General features: G+C 40.7%; 1 protein-coding gene across 3 annotated transcripts; it reads left to right on the top strand.

Annotated features, from left to right (window-relative positions):
* Positions 1 to 11,177: 11,177 nt before the first annotated feature.
* LOC113537557 (B-cell receptor CD22) lies at positions 11,178 to 20,920 on the top strand. 3 transcript variants are annotated; one of them, XM_026932097.3, is made up of 13 exons: positions 11,178 to 11,273; positions 11,405 to 11,471; positions 12,400 to 12,717; positions 14,204 to 14,461; positions 14,723 to 14,980; positions 15,071 to 15,328; positions 15,419 to 15,676; positions 16,151 to 16,399; positions 16,484 to 16,565; positions 16,669 to 16,711; positions 16,863 to 16,949; positions 18,393 to 18,450; positions 19,663 to 20,920. In XM_026932097.3, the coding sequence occupies exons 1-12, from the start codon at positions 11,271 to 11,273 to the stop codon at positions 18,438 to 18,440; spliced, it is 1,929 nt and encodes a 642-aa protein (XP_026787898.3). In that variant the 5' UTR covers positions 11,178 to 11,270; the 3' UTR covers positions 18,441 to 18,450; positions 19,663 to 20,920. The 3 variants fall into 3 exon arrangements, with proteins under 3 accessions (XP_026787898.3, XP_026787897.3, XP_053086146.1); XM_026932096.3 differs by lacking the exon at positions 19,663 to 20,920 and having other exon boundaries at positions 18,393 to 18,604; XM_053230171.1 differs by lacking the exons at positions 14,723 to 14,980; positions 19,663 to 20,920 and having other exon boundaries at positions 18,393 to 18,604.
* Positions 20,921 to 20,989: the final 69 nt, after the last annotated feature.

Genomic DNA, 20,989 nt, shown 5'->3' with positions numbered 1-20,989 from the left:
AAAATGTTTTATGGCTTTTTTTCATGTGTGTCATTTTAAAACACAAAGGTGCTATGACACTACTGTGCCTGTGTTGGGATTTGGTGGCTTCGTGGTAAAAGCCCTGCCCTGGGCTTGGGCAATTGCTAGTTCATGTCCTGCTTGTCCTTGCTGTTGTGTGGAGAAATGTAGAAGGTGGCTTTAAAAGGGCAATTTTTTGTGCAGTTTACTTAGCTATATAATGATGACTTATATGAAGGTGAAAAGGTCTATAAAAGAGTCTGCTTGTGTGAGATCCTGTGGCTCATGTGGATGAATATCACCTCTGGGTTGAGAGGTTGCTGGCTCAAACCCCAGCCAGGATTTCAGCATGTGAAAGTAGATTGTTGAGGAATCAATGGCAGGATGAGTAATGTGGAAGGTGCAGAATTGTCTGAGGTGATGTAGTATCTGGAGGCCAGAGCTGGGAAAGAAAGGGGTTATGATGCTTGGGGAGTGAGTGTTGACTCTGTTTTCACAGTAGTCCTGCTATTATGACAAACTAAGTCAACACTCACTCCCCAAGCATCATAACCCCTTTACCCTCCAACTCTGCCCTGGGGGGGCAGCTGCCCAGGTATTGCCCCCTCCCTTCTACCAGGACCCACTCTCAGGCCCTCCTACACCTTCAGCATCACTCACACCACCATTCCTGAACCAACTACATTCACATCCTAGAGTCCTGGCTGGGGTTTGAACCAGCAACCTCTCAACCCAGAGGTGACACTCATCCACATGAGCCACAGGATCTCACACAAGGGTCCTCTTTTATAAACCATTTCACCTTCACATAACTACGTAAACTTCACAGATGTCATGCACCATCTTGGTTTAATTTTTTTTACATCATAAAAGCCTATAATATTTAACTCCACCTTTACTCAACATATCAAGTACAGGCACAAGCTGGATTCAAACCAGCAGCTGCTAAATGCAGAGGTAAGGAGTTTACCACAAAGCCACCAAATCCCACCATAAACACACTGGTGACATAATGTCTTTGTGTTTTAAAATGACACCCGCCTATATACAGCAGGTTGGCACCCAGAATGTTCCTTACAGGGACCGCTGCCGATGCACACATAAATTTACAGGTGAAACTTGTTCGCAAAATCACCGCCAGGTGGCGCAAAGGGGCAAGCCTCTTGTAAAGATTTCACCAGATCGGAAGTGCAGCATTGGAGCTGTGCTGAAATCGGTGACCTGGAGAAATCTGTGGCTAGTGGTCGCTGTTCAGTAAATAGTCGCGCGGGAATGCACGTCACCGGGAGTGTGGAGAGAGCCTGTTCAAGCTCTTATAGGCAAGCTGTGCACGTTTCTGCTCTGTCATCAAGATTGCAGCTTCTATCTTTTCTGTTGTGTTTTATGATTGTGATTGTCAATTAAACGATGTATACTCCACCCACATGCTCCTGTGTGTTTATTGGGACTGATGATTTTAATCATTTTTTGTGTCTTTTACCATTGTGGGTGTTATTTATTTTTTTAATATTTTATTAAAAACTATTATTATTGTTGATCTTAGTAATATTATTTTTTTTAAATAATAGTTTATATATGAAGTATATATTATGCGTATTAATAATAATAGAAGTAATAACAATATAATTTTATAATTAATATAATTATAATAATCCACTCTGGTTTTGTCTAAACACGTATCTTATAGAAAGCATGTTGATCTGATGTAAACAGTCACAGAGATACAGAAGACAGAGATATTTATTTAAATAAATAAATAAATAAATAAATAAATAAATAAATATTATTTATTTATTTATATAATTATTTATATAATTACTTATATAATTAAATATGTAACATTTACTATATAGTTTTTATTGCCCAGCATTAAAATCTGTTTATTACAGGTACTCCTGCCCAAAAATCATGCCATCGGTTGACAAAACTTTGAGATAGTTATATTCAACATCCTGTGCATACATCGCTCACTAATGTACGCCTACTTTTTAGCAGGTGTCACATTTCAGCTCCAGTATTTCAGTATGCTCATTTACTAGTGCATGAATTTTAAAGAATGAAGAAACGTATACTAATGATAGAGAATGGACCCTGACAGCTATAAAGAAATTGTCGACTTTATTTCCAAAAATGAGTATCTCAATCCGCAACAAAGTTACAAAGGTTTATAATTTGAAGAAGAGCCTCCAGTTATGTCCTTCATGGTGAGATGCTAATAGTGTTTTACATATATTTTAAAAGAACACAGAAATTGCACAAGAGGTACTTCTGTGTCTAAATGTTACTCAGTTAAGTCAAAATACCTTAAACATACCTGAGTATAATGTTTATAAATTCTATATATTTATAACACATAAAGCACATCTGATAACTCACATTTTACATGACAATTTACATAAAAACAGGCAAAACATCTAAGGTCTCTGTATTAGTAATTTTAGTTGGATTTTCCTGAAGAGAAATTATTAAAAATTGTTAAAACCGTTTTTAAATATTTTGAAAAATGGTTAAAAGTAATCATACATCATAAATTAATTGTATTAGTCATAAAAATAATGACAGCAGGCAACTGTGTGTGGAGTGGTACTAGTTTGTTTTAAAATAAGTATTTTCATCTTTTCTGTTTGTTGCTTCTTGTCACGTAAAGGAGGCAAAGGCAGATGCACGTGCAAATTTTTATTATGCATGGTGTAAAATAAGCAGTTACGGCGGTGAGTAAACACAAAATAAAACATACAGACTATAAGCAAGACTATGGCAGGCAAAGTAACAACAGACACAACATCAACAACAACAGAAGCTTGACAAACAGACACAGAAAAACTTGAACTTACATAGTGGTGCCCATTTGATGAAACAAGAAACAGGTGTGAATGAACAGTGGAACATGTGGTGTGGCCATGTTACGTGCAGTGGCTGATGGGTACTGTAGTTTAGTGCCCCTTATGCGCTAACCTGCCAGTTCTCTCTTAATCGTTTATTTAAAAGTACTCATTTCACACTATGCTAATCAACCCCACATCTTAGCCAAGAATAAAAAAAGGGTATCTGTCATTATTCTATACAGATATAAGTGATGCTTGGGCTGGGAAGTGTGTACTACTGTCTAGTACAGCTTTCAAACTCACAAAGTGCCTGGAGTTCACAAGTTACATTGTAGTATCTTGATATTTTACTTGATACTGTACTTAATATGTCGATACTTGATATTTTCCTGACGATGATTGATTTGAATCATAGTAACGATTTGGAGTGACTGAATGTTTTTGGGAAGAGCATTCATGCAGCGCCGAGGTTGTGGAGTTGGAAGATGGACCTCTGAGATGCTCCCTCACCTAGTACAAACAGATGGAACATTGTGTGGTGTAATAACTGCTGAACATTGATTGGCTAATTGCAAGACTTCAAGTTGATTGGACCAATGGCATGTTTAGTCCTGTTATACTACCAGCATGTGGCCAAGCACTGCCACCCTCTTCAAAAGTTTTTGCCTGCCATCATGGCGATGGATCGAAAGTTAAACTTTTTTTTATAATTATTGATCTAAGCTGTCCACACAATTGTCCTGCACTGGTTGTATTTTGGTTGAGTGAAAAACCTAAGACTAGTTCACAAAAGTATGTTTTTTAAGTAATTGCAAGACACCGCATGCAAAATTTTCAAGTCAAGTGGACCAACGGTTCCATAGTTAGAGCCAAATTGATGTTTCCCCTTCAGGAACTCGAGCTGCGTCGAAACGCTATGGGAATGCCTTCAGCGTGACCACGCTCTGAATCATGTGTGTAATCCAATGGATGGGCAAGACATCACGGGCGGTGGATACAGCAGCAGCTTTCATTCATTCATTACGCCGCCACCTCCATGCTGGAGCCTACCTTTCTTCCCCGACCACCTTTCTTCAGCACACCATGGTGGTATTGCAGGCCTACCAGGCCATTCTGCTGAGAGAGCTGGACGAAGGCGGGGAGATTAAATCTGAGGATGTCGCCGAGCTCAGACGAACCGCTGATTTTTCTCTCAGTGCCACCAAGGAGACCGCCCGTGCTATCAGCATCTGTGGTTGACCCTGTCCGGTATGAAGGGCAGGGTCTTCCTTATGGACGCCCCTCTTGCGCCTTCTGTGCCTCGACAGGTATCAAGCGGCACAAGCGGCAGCGTTTCGGCGGTTCCTCCCTCGCCTCTCTCTGGCTCGTAGGGCTGCTGGGCGGGGGCAGCCCCCTCCGTGTACCAGCTCCTTGTACCGGGAGGCTCAAAGACAGAGCGCTCTAAGCCTGGGTCTCCTAGAATGAGGCCAGATCTGTGGGCCGTTCTGCGGTCTAAGAAGACCTCGACTAGGTAGTCCTGACGCTTGGGTCCCAGGACTTCTGAGGGCAGGCCCCTCTGGGGAAGAGCAGTGTACACCTCATCATATGGTGCCGGTCTCTCCTCAGTGCCCGAAGGGGATCGGTCTGCCAACCCTGCCACCCATGGTGCTTCGGGGCGCAGCGGTCTCATGCGAGCGCCTCTCTCAGTCTCCGACTGGGAACATGGCGGTACTGGGAGGCTCGCTACCTGTAACATTTAAATGTACATCTTTCATACCCCCCATCCTTTCCCCTTAAAAAAAAAAGGCAGGCTCTGGTAATGGAACAAGAAGTAAACACTCCCTTGAGGAAGGAGGCCATCGAGGTGGTCCCTCCTCGCGACATGGAGTGCGGGTTCTACAGCCGGTGCTTCATCGTTCCAACGAAGGATGGAGGGTTATGTCCCATTTTAGAATAGCGCCGTTTGAACTGCTCAGTCATGCTACTGATGTTCAAGATGCTCACAATCTATCAAGTCTTGTCTCAGATCGGGTCCGAGGTCTGGTTTGTTACGATCGATCTAAAAGACGAATATTTCCATATCACCATCCTTCCCCAACACAGGAAGTTCCTGAGGTTTGCTTTTGGGGGCAAAGCTTACTGCTATCAGGTTCTTCTGTTCGGCCCAGAACTCTCACCCCGCACTCTCACAAAGTATGTGGATGCTGCTCTGGCTCCTCTGCGACTCCAGGGCATCCGCAGACTGAATTATATCGACGATTGGTTGATATTAGTTCAATCGGAGCAGGCGGTGGTTAGGCATCGGGATGTCGTTCTCGCCCACATGAAAGAGCTGGGGTTAAGACTAAACGCCAAGAAAAGTGTGCTTTCTCCGGTATGGAGAACCGCTTATCTGGACGTGGTGGGGATTCGACCACGTCTGTCTCCTGCTCGGATCCTCACAGCAGTCACGAGAGTGAGAGAAGGCCGGTCACTCACTGTAAAGCAGTTCCGGAGACTGCTGGGTCTGATGGCGGCCGCCATCTCACGTGGCACATCAGCTGCCCGGAGATGCTGGCCATGTTTCCAGCATCGAAACACTTTCTCCAGGACCAAAGAGATCGCCATGTGTTGGTGCGCACCGACAACACAGCAGTGGTCTCTTACGTCAACCGCCAGGGAGGTCTGTGTTTGCGTCCCTTTACAGGCTGGCGCACCAGGTCCTTGTGTGGTTCCAGGGGAAAACTCCTCCTGTTGAGAGCAGTTTACACCCCTGGACATCTCAATTTGGGAAGCGGACGTCCTGTCGAGGCAGGGGGAACGAGGCCTCACCCCGAGGTGTTGAGGCAGATATGGAGAGTGTTTGGCCAGGCTCAGGTGAATCTGTTTGTGACTCAGGAGATGTCGCACTGTCCCCTCTGGTTCTCTCTGATTCATCCAGCTCCTCTCGGTCTGGATACCATGGTACACACTTGGCCGAGGCTTCGTCTGTACGCACTTCCCCCAATTGCTTTGCTCCTGGGAGTTCTGGAGAGAGTGTGCCGGGACGGGGTCCGTCTGTAGTTAGTAGCCCCGTTCTGGCCGGGCCGAGTATGATACTCTGACCTGATTTCCCTTCTCGACGGCCCTCCATGTGAGATCCCCATCAGGAGGGACCTCCTCTCACAGACGGGTTTCCACCCCCGCCCAGAGTTGTGGAAGCTGTAGGTGTGGCCTCTGAGGGGGCACAACTCGTAGCTTCCGGTCTCTCAGCCGAGGTTGTTGAGACCATTCTCCAATCCAGAGCTCCCTCAATGAGGAAACTGTATGCCTTGAAGTGGAAACTTTTCACTTCTTGGTGCGGAGACTGCCAGCTCGACCCAGTTAACTGCCCTGTTGGTACAGTACTGGAGTTCCTGTAGCTCCGACTCTCTGCAGGGTTGACCCACTCCACCTTGAAGGTCTACGTGACTGCCATTGCGGCCTGCCACGACCCCCCCCCGGTGGTCAGTCTGTGGGCGGACACCCCCAGACACGTTTCCTCCACGGTGCGCTGAGGCCTCTGGTACGATCTCGTGTCCCTCTTTGGGACATGGCTGTGGTGCTGGAGGTTCTCTGTAAACCTCCTTTCGAGATATCTGATTGTCGTCTCATTTGAAAACGTCCTATCTTCTGGCAATTTCCTCTCTCAAGAGAGTTGGGGATCTACAGGCCCTCTCAGTGGCCCCCTCTTATTTAGACTTTGCGCCCAGTCTGGTCAAAGCGTTTCTTCACCCTCGAGCAGGGTATGTTAATAAAGTTTCCTCCTCTACACCACGGCCTGTCGTACTCCAGGCCTTCTGTCCTCCTCCCTTTTTGGGAGCCCGACCAGCAGAAGCTTATTGTAGTAGAGTGTGAGCACTGGACGCATACATCCACAGAGCTGCCCTGTGGAGAAAGGCGGACCATTTGTTTGTGTGCTATGGTCCCCCTAAGCGAGGTCTCCCTGCTACTAAGCAGACCCTCAGCCAGTGGATCGTGGATGCCATCTGTCTGACCTATGACTCCTCTGATCTCCCCTCGCCTTTGGGAGTCAAGGCTCACTCCACTAGAAGTGTGGCAGCCTCCTAGGCCTTTCTGGCAGGTGTCCCTATGCAGTACATCTGCAACACTGCGGGTTGGTCCGTGCCCCTGATTCTCGTCAGGCTCTTTGGCCTCGACTTGCGAGCCACTCCAGTCTCTTTTGCTCTCTCGCCCTAGCTGTGCTCTTCCACACTGGGCAGGGATTTGTAAGTCTGGTGGCGTGGGCATACTCGTTCCCATAGCGTTTCGATGCAGCTCGAGTTCCTGAAGAGGAACATCTCCAGGTTACGTATGTAACCATGGTTCCCTGAGGGAACAACACACTGCGTCTCAGGGCCATACTTCCGGCATCCCTGCGAGCGCCCGGTTCATTCTCGAAGCTGCCACTGTATCCACCGCGCATGCTTTTAAGCTTCCTGGTTGCTATGTCACCCCGCCCGTGATGTCTTATCCATTCATTGGACTGATTACACACGTGATTCAGAGTGTGGTCATGCTGAAGGCGTTCCCATAGCGTTTCGACGCAGCGTCTCGTTCCCACGGGGAACCATGGTTACATACGTAACCTGGAGATGTTTTTATGGTTTCAGCACCACCAACTGGTCATGCTCAGTAATTTTTTTATATGTATGTCCTCAGATTGGGCCCATACGTCAATTTTGGTGAAAATATCTCATTCTGTGCAAGAGTTATAACCATTTAAGTAAATGGCCGTCACACAGTTAAAATGTTAAAATATTTTGAGAATTATTGATAATGGGACTGCAGAGAATCTTTCTGAACTGGTTTGGTTCCAATTGGATGAATGGCCTAGGACTAATTTACAAAAGTAGGTTTTAGGCAATTCAATTCACGATTCAATTCTATTATATTTGTATATATATATATATATATATATATATATATATATATATATATATATATATATATATTTTTTTTTTTTTTTTTTTTTTATTGTATAGCAATTTTAACAATGGACATTGTCACAAAGCAGCTTTACAGAAATAAATACATTCAAGATATAAATTGTAAATGTATGAATTTATCCCTAATGAGCAAGCCAGGGGTGATGGTGGTGAGGAAAAACTCCCTGAGACAGTATGAGGAAGAACGCTTGAGAGGAACCAGACTCAAAGGGGAACACATTCTCATCTGGGTGACAACGGATAGTGCGATTATAAATAATTCCCTTCTATAACTGTGTACTACATGGTCAAAGAGTGCAATTGTGCAACCAGTAAATTCAAGTCTGTTTCGTTGAACCTATCCACTGTCCACTGATGGAGACCTGAGTGCAAAACTGCTCGCGGCAACCGCAGCCCCAAAGCCACCACAGCAATCCCTGTCCCAAGCCATCACAGTACAACTGCCCACATGAACTGCAGTCCAAAGCCATCTCCATGGTCCCCAAGCGGCACCATCCCCAGCAACCACAGTGATCTTCAGGCCATCCATGTGGAGCCACCCCGAGCAATACCAAGTGATTTCCATCCGATGAGAACTCTGACCAGAAGTAGGGGATCAGGATGGATCAGGCAGTTCTGGAGATCCAAACATCCTAGTTCAACACAACACTCTATGCCTGTGAACTCTGCAGATCTGCTCCTTTCCTAAGAAAAAGCTATTCACAAAAGGCTTGACTAAACAAATATGTTTTCAGTCTAGACTTTAACACAGAGACTGTGCCTGAGCCCAGAACACTAATTGGAAGGCTGTTCCATAACTGTGGGGCTTTGTAAGCTCTGCCCCCTGCTTTGGCCTTCACTATTTGAGGTACCACCAAATAGCCTGAACATTTTGATCAAAGTAGGTGTGGCAGATCATAAAAGACCAAAAGTTTGGTCAGGTACTGAGGCACGAGACCATTCAGTGCTTTATAAGTCAATGGTAGCATTTCAAAAATCAATGCGAAATTTTGATTGGGAGCCAATGTAGTGTATATAAGATAGGGGGTGATGTGGTCATATTAGTTTTACGGCAGAATAATAATAATAACAATAATAATAATAATAATTAAAGCTTCCTCATTTTTGCCTAAGCAATCACAATAAAGCAAAGCCATAACCTTAGGCAAAGGGATTCAAGAGTGATTTGTAGATTCACTCAAATGTTTTGACCACGGACAGTGGTGGAATTCTCTGACTGTAGGAGGAAAGGTCTAGAGGAACAAATGGGCAGGAGGATGGCATTGCTGCAGCATTGTTTACACAGGTATCAAGACAATGCGAGCCAAATTTGGTGAAGATTGGACAAAAATTGGAGGATGAGTAGCAAAAATGGTAGTTAGATGTAAACATTTTGGCATGTTATTGTAACTTTTCACCAGTAGGTGGCACTATCGTGAAATTTGTTGGTGGAAAATCTAATTAGGTGAAAATAGACATCATAGGGTCCAAATTTTGGGTCATATGGTGCAGGTTTAAATTTTGGACACGTGGTTCAAAAGTTATGACCAAAAATGTACTTCCAAATTAGACCCAAATTTGACCCGATGGTGGTGCTACAGCATTGTCAGCACTTGGCCCAAATTTGGTCAGAATGTCCCTTAGACCCTCCCCATTCAGTGTGCCAAATTTCACAACTTTTTACTGGGTGATTCTATGGGCTGCCATAGACACCCTAGCCAGAAGAAGAAGAAGCATAGAATAACAGTAGGGTGCCTATTCACCTTCAGTGCTTGGCCCCCAATAATAATAATTAAACATAGAATAACAATAGAGTGCCTATGCACCTTCGGTGCTTGGCCCCCAATAATAATAATTAAACATAGAATAACAATAGGGTGCCTATGGACCTTTGGTGCTTGGCCCCCTAATAATAATACTGATATTAATAGCTAACATTTTGACCTACACATTAGTTGGAAACTTAATTGGGAGTCTTGTCCATTCCATGACTGATAATGCAATGAACTACGAATCCACAGGGACATGCTTTTTGTGTTTTCACCTTACATCTTTTTTGTCAGACCTACACAATTTGGCAAACTGATTTTGTTTACCACAGGTGTGACACTGATGTGGCTGATGTGATTTTCCACACTGTTTGCACAAGAATGTGTCTGAATTTGTTTTTTGTTATTGAGTTGATGCCTTTTCACATTTCTTGCTTTGCTTTAGGTCTCTGGGCTTTTTTCTATGGCTTGCACTGTTGTATTTTCCCATTGCTTGTATTTGTCACCCTGTCTGCCTCAGCTGCTCTGCAAAAATCAACAGCTTTCTCAAGAGTAAGGTCTACTTCTCTTAAAAGTATCTCTTTTAGATGCTGGTCATTGATACTGAACACAATCTTGTCTCTGATCATGTCGGATTCTGCTGAGCCAAACTCACAGTCTTGGCTTTCCGTTTTAACTCAGTCACATATTTGTTGATGCTGACTGAATCAGGCTATGCCCAAAACTGGCACCTATTGAAAACAACATTCTTTTTCAGCAGGCAATACTTCTCAAATGCAGCTATTACATCATCCACTGATAAGTCCTCCTTATCTGACTCAGTAGACAGACTCAGTAATTGTACACTTCTAAGGCTTCCTTTCCTAATGCGTGGAGTAGAATGGCTATTTTTAAATTTTCACCTTTGGAGTCTGATCCTGTTGCACTCATATAAATGTTAAATTGCTGAATTTATCTCCTCCAGTTTTCTCCAATGTTCCCTGATAAAAATAGTGGGGAAGGCAGCCTGAACTGATTTTTTTTACTGTAGCTCCCACAGAGTTTACTTTCCTCTTTCTGTTGACTACTTCACATTTGAAGACTCCTTTATTCATTAAAGATGCACAGAGACGTTCATTACCCGACTTGTGGGTTGTCTATATATCCTCCATCCCACTTTTGACACCATGTGTGGCAAAAGTGGGATGGAGGATGTGGTGTGGCAATGACCAGTATCCACAAAGACATGTGCAACTAACTAATGCTTTAATAAAGAGCACATGGTTGCTTTACTTGAGCCCAGCATAGAGAGAGCCAAAAAAAGAAGTACCTCCCAGAAACATGCAGCACTCCCCATTCACCCAGCACATTATTACTGCATAACACAATACAGTCTAGGTGTTTATTATTTTGGCCTTAGTCAGCATGACCTAAGCTACTGGTGGCTCTTTACATAAAACTTTCTCATGGTACTGCTCCAAATTCATGAAATTCTTGCCAGTGTCCTTTATTCATCCACATCTTCCCACCATAGCTTTCTGTTACCCAACACTAGACTGGGCAGAGCAACATGCATCCACTGCTATTTTACAAGACTAAGGTTTCTTCTGACCACCATACACCACATAGCAGTTAAACAGTTAAAATGTCAGACACTGCCCTGAGGGGTGAAGCAGGAAGTTTGTTCAGTTTGACACATTCAGTTTTTTCCTTTCTCAGACACTCAGCGGGTTAGAGAGTATGGGTATACATATTTAGAGATCTCCGCTAAGGACATAAAGACATATTAACTCATGGTAAGACAAATATTTATTTAAGCCTTTACATTTCTAAGAGGAATGTATTATGCTAGGACACCAATAACTTGTCTACTGGTAAAATATTGTTAAAATGTAAAAAACATTTTCAGTCTTTCTGACTCTTGCAGGACTGCTCATCACTGCTGTTACTGTTGTTGCTAAAATTAATTGGAATCCTTTTCCAAGAGATACCAGGTATGTATTTTTAAACAATAGGCTCTTAAAAGCTTCTTAAAAGAATGTTTCTTGTTGAAGTTGAGGTGCAGAGTCATCATGTTTAAAACTTATTGCGCAAAACACCTTCCTCTTCTGAGCTTTCGGAAACGTTTATGCAAATTTATTCAGTAAATGAAGTTCTGTGTGACAGCTCACATAGAAAAGAAGATTGCTGACCTGATACATAATGATCTGCAGGTTTGTTGCACATGCTCCTTACTATACTGATAGATTTCACACCTGTGTAATATTTATTTCACATCTGAGTCAGAGCTGTAATATTTCATCACTGGGAGAAAAAAAATGCTAACATTATTAAAAGTTTTATAAGGAATAAAATGCTGTGTGTGGTGCTGTTACAGTAAAATACTGAGTGGTGGTGTAGTGTGATGAAGCAGAGTTACTGTTACCATGATTACAATTATTTATTTATTAAAAAACGTCTCCATACTTTTTATTCATTTACAGTTACATTCAATGCTGTGGAACATCAGTGAAGTTAGTTCCTGTTCTCACTTACATTACAGCAGCTAAAAGAAAAAAAATGCAGGTTGTCATGTTACAAGAAACTGCAAAGAAGTGTAAACTCCTCTGTACTGAAGATGTCAGAAAACTTAAAGTTACAGCTTTATCTCTGCTGGTTACAAACCGCTGACACTGGAGACTCCTTCCATAAATGTCAAATAAATGTCTCCCTACAGAAAACTTCACCATATCAACGATTACACACATTTTTAAATCCATTTATGTGGAGCGTCCACTGTACAAATCCCAGTGAATAAGCTGTTACTATAGAAAGGATAACTTATTAGAATGAGAGCATTAATATAAACCTGTGATTTGCAGCTGCACTAATGTCAGAGCTCTAGTAAATAATTTTACTCTTTCATATATGGGTGTGTTTCAGGGTCTCTGGCTCAGGACTGGAGTGTGTCTTATACACCGAGCAGACTGTGCGCTCTTCATCACTCCTCTGTTGTGTTACCCTGCAAATACACCTACCCCAGCGGTCAAGTGGTCACCAGTTCTGCATGGCATTACAGGAGGTCAAACAGCACGACGATTGAAAGACGTGTAGCGCATTCTCTAGCCGATGAGTCAAACTGCTCTCTCCTGCTGGACAGCGTGACTCAAGACGATGCTGGTGTTTATCAGTTCAGCTTCAGGACCAGGGACTCCACCCAGGATCTGACAAATGAAGATGGGGTTACGCTGGAAATAACAGGTAAGCAGTGAATACAGAGAAAACATATGAAAAATATACACTTTTCTTATGATAGGTGTATATATTGCAGAAATTCCTGATGAAGCCTTCCTGTATTTTCTCCTGAATTTTTTCCATGTATATGATCAGTAACTGTATTTTCTGCTGTTTAATTTTATCCATCCTTTTCATGCAACATTGTACATTTTAGCAAGCACCAAAGTATTTCCTGTAGTAATAAGAGCCACAATGTATATTCACTGTTACTTCCACCAAAATAATTTGGCTTCCATAAAAGGAAATAGGTATCCGTTTATCTTGAATAAATTGACCAAACTGACCTCTTGACTTAAAGTCTCCATAAAATAGCTTCTTAGCTGTGATTTGATTGTCTATGTTGACTTATTTCCTTCTGAACAGGAAATCAGAGTAAGGAAAGTCAGATGTTGAATCTCTTTAGTGATTTACAGCCAACAGTATTTGAGATTTGCCACACCCCCGCCAAATCTAAACAAACCAAAGTGAACCAACAAAGTGAGTTAGCTAAATAAGGTAGCAACATTCATCTCAAGTTTCTGCCCACTCACACAACCACCGCCCTCTTCCAAATCAGTAAACTCCAACCTTTATTCTTCAGCAGGAGATGGTTAGAAAAGGTGATGGTGACAGCATTTAGTTGGATGAATATAAGACTAACACAGGATGAATCATAAAAGCAAATTGAATTGATAAAGTATATAAAATTAAATCAAGAACATCTCTCAAACTTTTGAAAAGCTTTTTTTAGTAAATATATTATTGTATTTGTTTTTACAACAGTAAGGTATAAAAACAGATATAAAAAGCTCTGGAACAATTATTTTGATTTCAGAGGAACTTTAAGCAATATAAAATTTAACATATTATTTGTTATATATAATATGTTACTTAACATATCATCTTATAAAGTTTTATAGCACAGCACTGCTGATTCTGAATGCTCATAAGTTGTTGATTAATTTTCTATAACCGCAGCTCTGACAGTAGTGCAGCTGCAAGGCATAGATTTATTTTAATTTGCTTTTAATGCGTAATATGTCTTATTAACCTCAAGAGAGAGAGTAAGGTGAGGGAACAGGAGGCTGGTGAGGGAACTACTGTTTATAGCTGCTATAACGTAAGTGCGAACAGGAACTAACTTGTTTCACTGACATTACACAACATTAAATGTAGCTATACATGGATAAAACGTATGACATGTTGCTTAATAAATAAAAACTGTAATTGTTGACAAGGTGCTGTGGTATAAGAGGAATAAAACAGTTGAGGATGTCCTGTTATACGTACATAATCAATTTTGGGGTGATAACAGTAACTCCGCTTCGCATCACCCAGTCACTCATTATTTTACCGTAACTGCAATGGTGTCTTATTAGTTCTATAATTCATATTAACATTTAAATAATTTATGTTAATATTGTTCAGCCAAGGTACACCTCTAATTAATAACATTTACTCTTTAATGCAGATCTCCAGGTGGACATGGAGCCAGTGTCAGACAAGGTGTTGGAGGGAGACTGGGTGATGTTGATCTGTGGCTCCTGCATTCCTTCCCTTACTGTTCCCACCTATACCTGGTACAAAGACGGACGTCAGTACAAGCAAAAACATGGAGACTACCAGTTGGAGCTAACAAACATTAAAGTGGAGGATGAAGGCAGCTACCAGTGCTCCATCAGTGGCCATGAAGGCCTGCTCTCCTCAGCTGTGAAATTCACTGTTAACTGTAAGGCGAGTTAACAAGTTATCAATATCACTAGTCTAAACATGCTTAAATTCACAGTTGTTGTGAAAATGAATCTCTTTAAACCTAATGTGTCTGATCTTTTTCTCAAAATTTCTCTCAGAGATTTAAAAAATAAGCTACTTTTTTGGTTTATTTTCTGTCTGCACATATTTAATTTTTATCATTTTGTGTAACCAGAGTAATGGGTAATCTGTTTAAAAATCTATTTAATGAAGTTAATATTTTAATAAAATCTTTTAGATCCTCCAAAGAACGTCTCAGTGTCCATCAGCTCCTCTGGTGAGATAGTGGAGGGCAGTTCAGTGACTCTGACCTGCAGCAGTGATGCTAATCCACCTGTGGAGATCTACACCTGGTTTAAGGGGAAGACATCAGTAGAAAAAGGAAAGACCTACAACATCTCCAACATCAGCGCTGAGCACAGTGGAGAGTACAAGTGCAAGTGCAGTAATGAAGTCGGACATCAGGACTCCATCGGTGTAACTCTGAATGTTCTGTGTAAGTTAAAGCTGAAGATCTCCTCACAGCCAATATGCGATAAAACTATCATAGATTTGCTTTAAAGTCTAACTTCCCTACCCATTTTAGATCCTCCAAAGAATGTCTCCGTGTCCATCAACTCCTCTGGTGAGATAGTGGAGGGCAGTTCAGTGACTCTGACCTGCAGCAGTGATGCTAACCCACCTGTGGAGAAGTACACCTGGTTTAAGGGGACAACATCAGTAGGAAAAGGAAAGACCTACATCATCTCCAACATCAGCACTGAGGACAGTGGAGAGTACAAGTGCAAGTCCAGTAATGAAGTTGGACATCAGGACTCCAACAGTGTAACTCTGAATGTTCTGAGTAAGTTAAAGCTGAAGATCTCCTCACAGCCAATATGCGATAAAACTATCATAGATTTGCTTTAAAGTCTAACTTCCCTACCCATTCTAGATCCTCCAAAGAACGTCTCAGTGTCCATCAGCTCCTCTGGTGAGATAGTGGAGGGCAGTTCAGTGACTCTGACCTGCAGCAGTGGCGCTAACCCACTTGTGGAGAACTACACCTGGTTTAAGGGAGAAGCATTAATAGGAAAAGGAAAGACCTACATCATCTCCAAGATCAGCACTGAGGACAGTGGAGAGTATAAGTGCAAGTGCAGTAATGAAGTCAGACATCAGGACTCCATCGGTGTAACTCTGAATGTTCTGTGTAAGTTAAAGCTGATGAAAAATTATCATAGATTTTTTTTAAAGTATTACATTCATGCACATTTTAGATCCCAAAAGAACAGCTCAGTCTAAAAAAAAAGAAATATGTACAGCTTGTAAAAGCTAAATAAAAATGTAAAACCAACTCAACTAATATATTCATTATTTAACCATGTTTAAATACTCACTCACCAATCATTCACCTTTAGATTTTTTGCAATGTTAAAAACTGAAGACATTAGTAGAGTTGATGTACATTTTGATAAATTTTTAAATTACAATATCCATGCTTTTGATTGTTTTCATTGTAGAAATATTTGCTTAGATTTTGTTGGGAAGTGCATGTGACTATAAGTGCATATCGGTGTAACTCTGAATGTTCTGTGTAAGTTAAAGCTGAAGATCTCCTCAAAGCCAATAAGAGATAAAACTATCATAATTTTGCTTTAAAGTCTCAATTCCCTACCCATTTTAGATCCTCCAAAGAAAGTCTCAGTGTCCATCAGCACCTCTGTTGAGATAGTGGAGGGCAGTTCAGTGACTCTGACCTGCAGCAGTGATGCTAACCCACCTGTGGAGATCTACACCTGGTTTAAGGAGAAAGAATCATCACCTGTAGGATCCGGAAAGAGTTACAGAGCTCTACAGAGTGGACAGTACTACTGCGAGGCTCAGAATAAACACGGCTCTGAGAGATCAGCTACAGTGTCCGTCACTTTAAGCGGTGAGACAATGACTTATTTTTGTTCACTGAAATTTTGCTGATCTTATTTAACTGGTGTGTGTGTGTGTGTGTGTGTACTATCAGGTGGCTCTGTGATTGTGTATGTGGCTGTTGGAGTTGGACTTTTTGGGATTGCAGCTCTTCTCTCTGCACTCTGCTGGCTGAGGTGAGAATATTTGTGCTGGACTTTATCACTTGTCACATTTACATTTAAATGGATGAATATATTGATGTTTAAAGTGGATAAATATTTGGTTGCTTGTGAACAGAAGCAAGAGACAGAAGAACCAGAAAGAAGAATATGAATGCCAGGTGAGCACACTCACCACAGTGTTCATTCTGAAGAGTAAGGAATCTCCAGTGGAAACTCTCTCTGACACTCCAAGTGCCTTTTCATAATAAACTGTTACTGTAAAGATCTTCAGCCGAACATGCTCACGTTCTCCTCCCCTCCTCTCTGCAGACCGCTGGACTGAGTGCTAAAGACGACACGTACGCAGCTCTCGATCTCACAGACCGGACATCTGATGATGTGTATCACACACTTGCAGTAAGTGTTTACTGAGAAACACAGTTAATCTTAATATGCTTTAATTTCATTATTTAAAAAAAAAAAAAAAAATTTAATTACAGGAACATTTGGTAAGACTGGTAATTTTTTTTTTATTAATTCTCTGATGGTTAAGTGGGTTGGTTGAATGTTTGAATGATTGTTTTTTTTTTTATTTCTCGAGCCTGTCCCAATTCCCGCCCATGTTCACAAAGCTCCACCCCCAGCACCTTCAGTGGCCAAGACAGTAAAGTTCAGCCAAAGTTACCAAGTTCAACTATCAAAAGGATTAGTATTATCACCATTAGACACTGCAGAATAATAAGGAACTGCCTCTCTATACGACTTTAATTAATTCTGCTTTATACAGAATTAGCTGAAAAGCCAGAAGCTTCCTCCAACTAAGTAGCTCATTTTTTATTCACCTGTCTGTTCCTTCGCCTCGAATTTAACTCTTAGATTAACATCTCCCCTCAGCAGGCACTTGTTTTTCGTGATTAAGGGCAATTATATTTCATTTATCCTGAGTGACGTTATATCTTATTGTGATACAGAAGTTCTCTGCTTGTTAGAGCGGCGAGCTATGGTGCTCTGTATGTAGGCTGACTGATGTTAGCAGTTTAGCATTTAGCTTTTGCCCACTTGGGCATTTAAGTGAATGAAAGCCAATTTGGCTCATTATGATTAATGACGATTAGATTTCCATATCTCGAGTGACTTATCATGTCACACAGGTACTCTGCTTGTTACAGCAGCTAGAGACCAAGCTCTGTCTCTCCAGTGTTAGCATTTAGCCATACAAATTATAATACAGAAATAAGAGATATTTGACTTGTACTGATTTATGAGGATGGTTAAGAGCCTCCTCCTGGATTGAAGTAACATTAGGGAGTGTCTACAAAAAGACTGACACGAGGTCCATCCAAGCAACTGCAGTCCAGGGAGAAGTGCCTCTGCAGTTTTAACACTTTTTTTCTCCAGCCACATAATGCACTTGCGTGGATTAAAACATTTTTTTAGCATACAGCATTTTCCAGGTTATTTGTACATTTTGGAAATAAAAAAATTACTTGCTCCTTTAAATACATTATAAAACCTTGCCCTCCAACATTTCATGTGTTGTAGGAGAGCTGAGGATTGCAGAAATGTTAATACGAGAGAATTACAAAAATAACAGTACAATTACAATAACAATAACAGTGACAGTTCACAGACAAAATGACAGTTTTGTGAATCGTATTTTGTATGATTTGTATTTTCAAAGGTTTTCTTAAATATTTTTAAAATTGTATACATCTATTTTTTAAATGTATTTTTTATTTCATTACATTTTGGAGTGAGGTTTTTTTTGTATATTATTTTAGACTTGGTCAATCCAACATGGTCATTTTTTGCTTGCCAGGTTTTTGTTGTTGTTTTTTTAATGCCTTTCCTCTCTCACAGATTGCTCATCCCAGTCCTGCTGCTGACACGCCCACGTGCTCTGACTGAGAATATGGCAGTGAGTTTTAGCCTTTTAAACTCAAATGAGACAATAGATAAAAGAATAAATTGATGTTTATATTGGACTTAATTGTAAAGCTCTTGGGAAGATGTGAGTGTATCGCATTGCATTGCGTGAGCTCTTGCCTTGAAAATAAAGAAAATGGACAAACCATCGGCTCAGCGACTGACTACACAGTTTTCAATGTAGGCTCTTTCATGGTTAACTGCACCTGCTCATGGCACAGGTCAAAAATCTATTTTAAACAAATATACAATTATTAAGCCTCTAGATATTTTTACTTATTTCAAGATTGAAATGGTCTTATTCTTTGGGCAGACAATTTTGCTTACATCAAGAGTTTATTTCTAGAAAGAATCAAAATGATCTGCAAATGAAATAAGACAATTTTAAGTTGAAATTAACTAACAATAATAATAATAATAATAATAATAATAATAATAGAGAATACACACTACTGCAAATTCATATAGTGTGTGTGATAATGATTGCTAACGTCTATATATAAAAAGTGTTGGCTTTTACTTATACATTTAGAAATGTAACTCATTAAATTAACAAACAATGCAACAGAACACACACACACACACACACACATAAATAACTCTGACCCCTCACATAAATAACTTTTCCTATAATCACATTTTTTGCTTTCAAATTTAGACAGAAAATAAATCACTAAAAAAATACATAAGAAGAGTTCATCTGTTACTTACGAAAAAGGAAATATGACACAAATTTATTACACCCCTCCCCTTACCAGCCTCAATGGTATGCAGGTATTTTTTTTTAAATAAATTAAATTTAGGGTTAGGGTTAGGGATAGGCTAACCCTAACTCTAATACTGTAATACTGAATATACTACTATAATACTGTAATACTGAATATTGCATCAGTATAAGTTTAGAACAGTGTGACAGGAAAAAGGTCACAATTTCTGAGAAAACAGATTTTTATTTAATGCTGAATGAATGTATTATGAAATCAAAGTTTCTGTTTGCGAAAGCAGAACTCAGAATAAATGAAGAAATGTAGATGGTTATTTATTGCATGTGTGCAAAGCAGTCCCTGTCATGTGTGTAAAGCAGTTCCTGTTGAATTTCCTGTCACACCAACTTAACCTTATACTGGTGCAATATTCAGTATTACAGTAAGCAAAGTAAAAAAAAACTGACTGAAAGCTGATCTTACAGTTTTGTCTTTAACAGCTGATGGAGCACCAGCTATGATGAGCGCAACTTGAACAGCAAGACATACCCAGACGTTCCTACATTTCTGAACTATCACTGCATCATTCATCAGCAGGCTACATGTGTAAAGGTTATAGGGTTAGAACGTGTCATTGCACCTGTTTTTAAAATGATTAACTCCATTCTCACAAAGACCAAACAACGCAGAAGCTTCAAACTTTTTTCTTGAGGAATTATGTGCTGAGTATGATGACGTTCTTCTCCTCACTGAAATCAGACAGCTAAACAGAGGTAAGATACTGCAACAGTTTCTTTCCTTGCTTAATGAAATCAAAGCCTTCATGGAATCAAGAGAGAAAGACACAACGCTATTGTTCGATGCTGGTTGGCTGCTTGATCCTGCAGTACTGATGGATATAACACAGAAACTGAATCACCTGAACCTACAATAACAAGGTAAAACCATCTGTGACATGATCAGTGCTGTGAAAGCCTTTAAAGCAAAACTGGCATTTTACCTCCAGCAAGTAGAAAATAAAAGACTGCAGCACTTCCCCTCAGCTGTAAAGATATTGGAAAACCATGCAGAGACTGCTGGTGTTTTGGATGTTCAGAATTATTGTGGATGTACAGAAAAATACTGTGACCCGCTCTTAAGCTTCAGCAGGAATCTTTTCTGGAATTTGAGGACAGGTTTAATGATTTTGATTTTGAAGCCGGAGCCCTGTGTTGCCAACCACTTCATGGAGGTAATGTGCGTGAGGTTGCTGGCTGAACTGTTCAATCCTGTAGAGATAGAGATGCAGATTTTAAATCTCTAACATGACGTCCAAATAAAATCTAAACTAAATTCCCAACATTTCCGGATCTTGCTCGACTCAGAAAACTACAAGAATAATCAGCAGGCAGCTCTGAAAATACATGCTTTATGTGTCTCCATATACCTTTGTGAAGCAGCTCTTTCTGAGATGAATTTAATTAAATCTAAATTCAGAACAAGGCTAACGGATGAACATTTAAATGACTCTATAAGAGTCAGTAGATACATGCCAGCATACACCTTTCTTGTGAACTCAATACGGTGCTAGTCGTGTCACTAATTGTGCAAGAATGAATGAACGTACTTCTTGCACACATATGAACTCTAAAATGAGACGGAGCCACATGATTGGCTTATATTAAGGGAAGTAATGCATGATGTATTGATTATTGTGCATGTAGTTTTGGAATTTCATATGAATTTAAGCTGGGTTGATGTGAGCTTGATAAATAGGAATTTGAATAAATGACCTCATTTAAAGGCAGACTGGATCATAACGCACCAGCGTATACATTATAAACACTA

Source organism: Pangasianodon hypophthalmus, chromosome 26 (assembly GCF_027358585.1).
Source record: "Pangasianodon hypophthalmus isolate fPanHyp1 chromosome 26, fPanHyp1.pri, whole genome shotgun sequence".
Taxonomy (NCBI): Eukaryota; Metazoa; Chordata; class Actinopteri; order Siluriformes; family Pangasiidae; genus Pangasianodon; species Pangasianodon hypophthalmus.
Note: the sequence above shows the minus strand (reverse complement) of the source record. Positions and strands in the feature narration are given on the sequence as shown.